The sequence below is a fragment of the Halyomorpha halys genome, unplaced genomic scaffold (assembly GCF_000696795.3).
Source record: "Halyomorpha halys isolate HHAL.00 unplaced genomic scaffold, Hhal_1.1 Scaffold1407.1, whole genome shotgun sequence".
NCBI classification, from domain to species: Eukaryota; Metazoa; Arthropoda; class Insecta; order Hemiptera; family Pentatomidae; genus Halyomorpha; species Halyomorpha halys.
Window position 1 is genome coordinate 54,194 of NW_027109187.1, and position 2,557 is coordinate 56,750.

General features: G+C 29.5%; 1 protein-coding gene across 8 annotated transcripts in view; it reads left to right on the forward strand.

Moving 5' to 3' along the window:
- LOC106689602 (kelch-like protein 4) overlaps window positions 1–2,557 on the forward strand; it is an 84,649-nt gene that overhangs the window by 28,012 nt on the left and 54,080 nt on the right. For all 8 annotated transcript variants that reach the window (XR_010843419.1, XM_067047373.1, XM_067047377.1 and 5 more), the window contains one exon: window positions 409–767. Coding sequence is in view for 7 of the 8 variants with exons in the window: in XM_067047373.1 (XP_066903474.1) it covers window positions 409–767 (359 nt within the window). In the remaining variant the exon portion in view is untranslated. The remainder of the gene's footprint in view (window positions 1–408; window positions 768–2,557) is intronic.

The following is a 2,557-nucleotide window of genomic DNA, read 5'->3' on the forward strand; positions in this document are numbered from 1 at the left end:
ACGGTTCTCCGGCCTCCTCTTCTACTGCATTTACAGTAATTGCTCGAGACAACCAATCGGCTATGACATTTTCTTTTCCTGGCTTATAGATTATTTTTAAGTTATATTGTGCCAGGTCCTTCCAACGCGTAATCCTAGCCGAAATAATATTCAGTTTTTTACGAAAATTCAATTAATTTAATTTGATTTTTCTGATCGTTTATCAATAAAAAAGCTAAACAAGAATTATTTTGTTTCAATTTTTTCAAAATTTTTGTAAAGCATATATTAATACTCATTTATCAGTTGGTGATTCCTTCTAAAATGCTTTATCAAATGGTATCGTTGGTGGTAATACACCATTTTTTTTTTAAGTTTGCCTGTATGGTTTCTTGGATTATAATTTTTTTTTTTTTTATTCTATTTCAGGAGATACGATAATAAATACTCATAAGTTGGTTTTAGCTTCAGTATCTGAATACTTTTCAACTATGTTCAACTCGGATCTGTTAGAATCTAGGGCTAAGGAAGTGGAGCTTCATGATGTTAATGGGGAAGCACTAAATGATTTGGTTACATTTGCATACACTGGTGGTATAGAACTTAAAGAAGATAGTGTTGAAAATATTCTGGCAGCAGCAGTTTTTCTTAGATTTGGAGATGTAATTAAAGCTTGCACCATGTTTCTTAGAAAGCAATTGGATCCTAATAACTGCATTGGTATTGCTATGTTTGCTGAATCACGGAATTGTTATGAACTTAGAGATGCAGCTGTTTCATTCACTGAGGTAAGTTTATGCTACCTTAGCTTTTTATTTTTATTTTACATTATGTAGTTTATGTATATTTCTTTTTTTTATTAATCAAAACTAATAAATATAGTGATAGTATGTGATATATCAGCTGTGTTGTTTATATCTGAAGGGAATAAAAGTTTTCTGGATCAATTTTGGAAAACTTGTAAAAGATTACATCAGGAGACCTTTTTCCATCTGTGGGCACATTTATAGGTTATCTGTTGGTTGATTGGCACCATTGTAATTTCTCACTCATTTACAAATTTATATTAACTTTTTCGATTTGTAACATACTCATAACATTTTATATGTTTTCCAAAATGTAGAAAATGAAAATCCTATCAATTTTAAGATGGCGCGCTTGCATATCAATTTGTTTTATTTTTTTTTATTTCTAACATATCAGGGACACTTATTTACTCTGTATTTTTTCAGAGGTTCAGAAAATGAAAATGCTATAAATTTAAAGCTCTTGCAAAAGCTTATCAATTTATTTTAACTTATTGGGTTTATAACATACAAGAATCACTAATCAGTACTGTTCTACAAAGTTGTTATGGAACTATTTCAAATACCCACCACCGGAAGTTCATTTTATTCCAGAAAAATTTAAAATAGTTCCTGAGATACCCCTGAGGGTGCGGTCAAAAGGAAGCAAAAAATAGTTAACGATTTATTTCACCCAAATCAATAAAATCTTTATTTATGAGCTCTTCAGACATATAGACATCAGAGGTGTGATAAAATTAATTGTTAAGGCTAAATGTACCGCTTCATGGGACGCACCAGAATTTACTTTTCTATTTACTCCTGAACGGATGGTCCGATTTCGGATCTGTAAAGTGCATTTTGTGTTTTTTGAAAGTAGAAGTTACTGAAATTAGGTTTAAAAAAACACCAATCCAATAATAAGGAAAATAAGATGCAAAAATATGAGTTAACAATAAATTTTTAAAAATGTGGCCTTATAGGCACTTGCAGGACCGTTCGCTAATATCAATGAGACATTCTGTGAAATTGTGGCATTTATACAGCAATCGTAAAAAGAAAAATACGTTTTTGTTTACAAATGGAAGGAAACGGTTTGAGGTGGTTACCGGCTGGAACGATACGGCAACTCAAGACAGCTAAACTAGCTTTCTCATAGCAATTCATAAATTTGAAGACAGTCAAAGTAAATTTGTATTGGTATTCTGCTATTATTTATTTCTACATTAATATTGAAAATTATTTGCACTAAATTTTTTCTCTCTAGGTTCTATCTAATTAGTATTAATAATTACTATTAGTATTTCCTGAATCGTGAAATTTTAGCCTATTGTTTGTTATTACTTTTTTAATATTTTTTATTGGATGTTATGATTTTTTCAAATTATCCACAACTATTGTCTGTTTTGTACTTTCAAAAAATAAGTTATAGAAGAATAAATAAATAATTATTTAAACTTATTATAAGTAGAAACGTTTTAGAATAAATTTTAGAAGTACAAATATTTTTCCAACTAAGTTACTTGTCTTTTCTATTTGAAGAAATAATGTAAAGAAAGGGACGCAACAATGAAACCCTTATATCCTTACTTGTCTTAATATCAATAATATACCTTAATAACAATCCTTACTTGTCAATTAGAATTTCACTTCCAAGACTTTTTCTGTTCTAGTGGTAAACACTTACAGGAAACCCTGTACATATAAATCTAATCTGAATATTCAAACCAAAGAATATATTTTGCAACCTAACTTTTATTAAACTATGCAACGCGTTTCAGATCTATGAAATG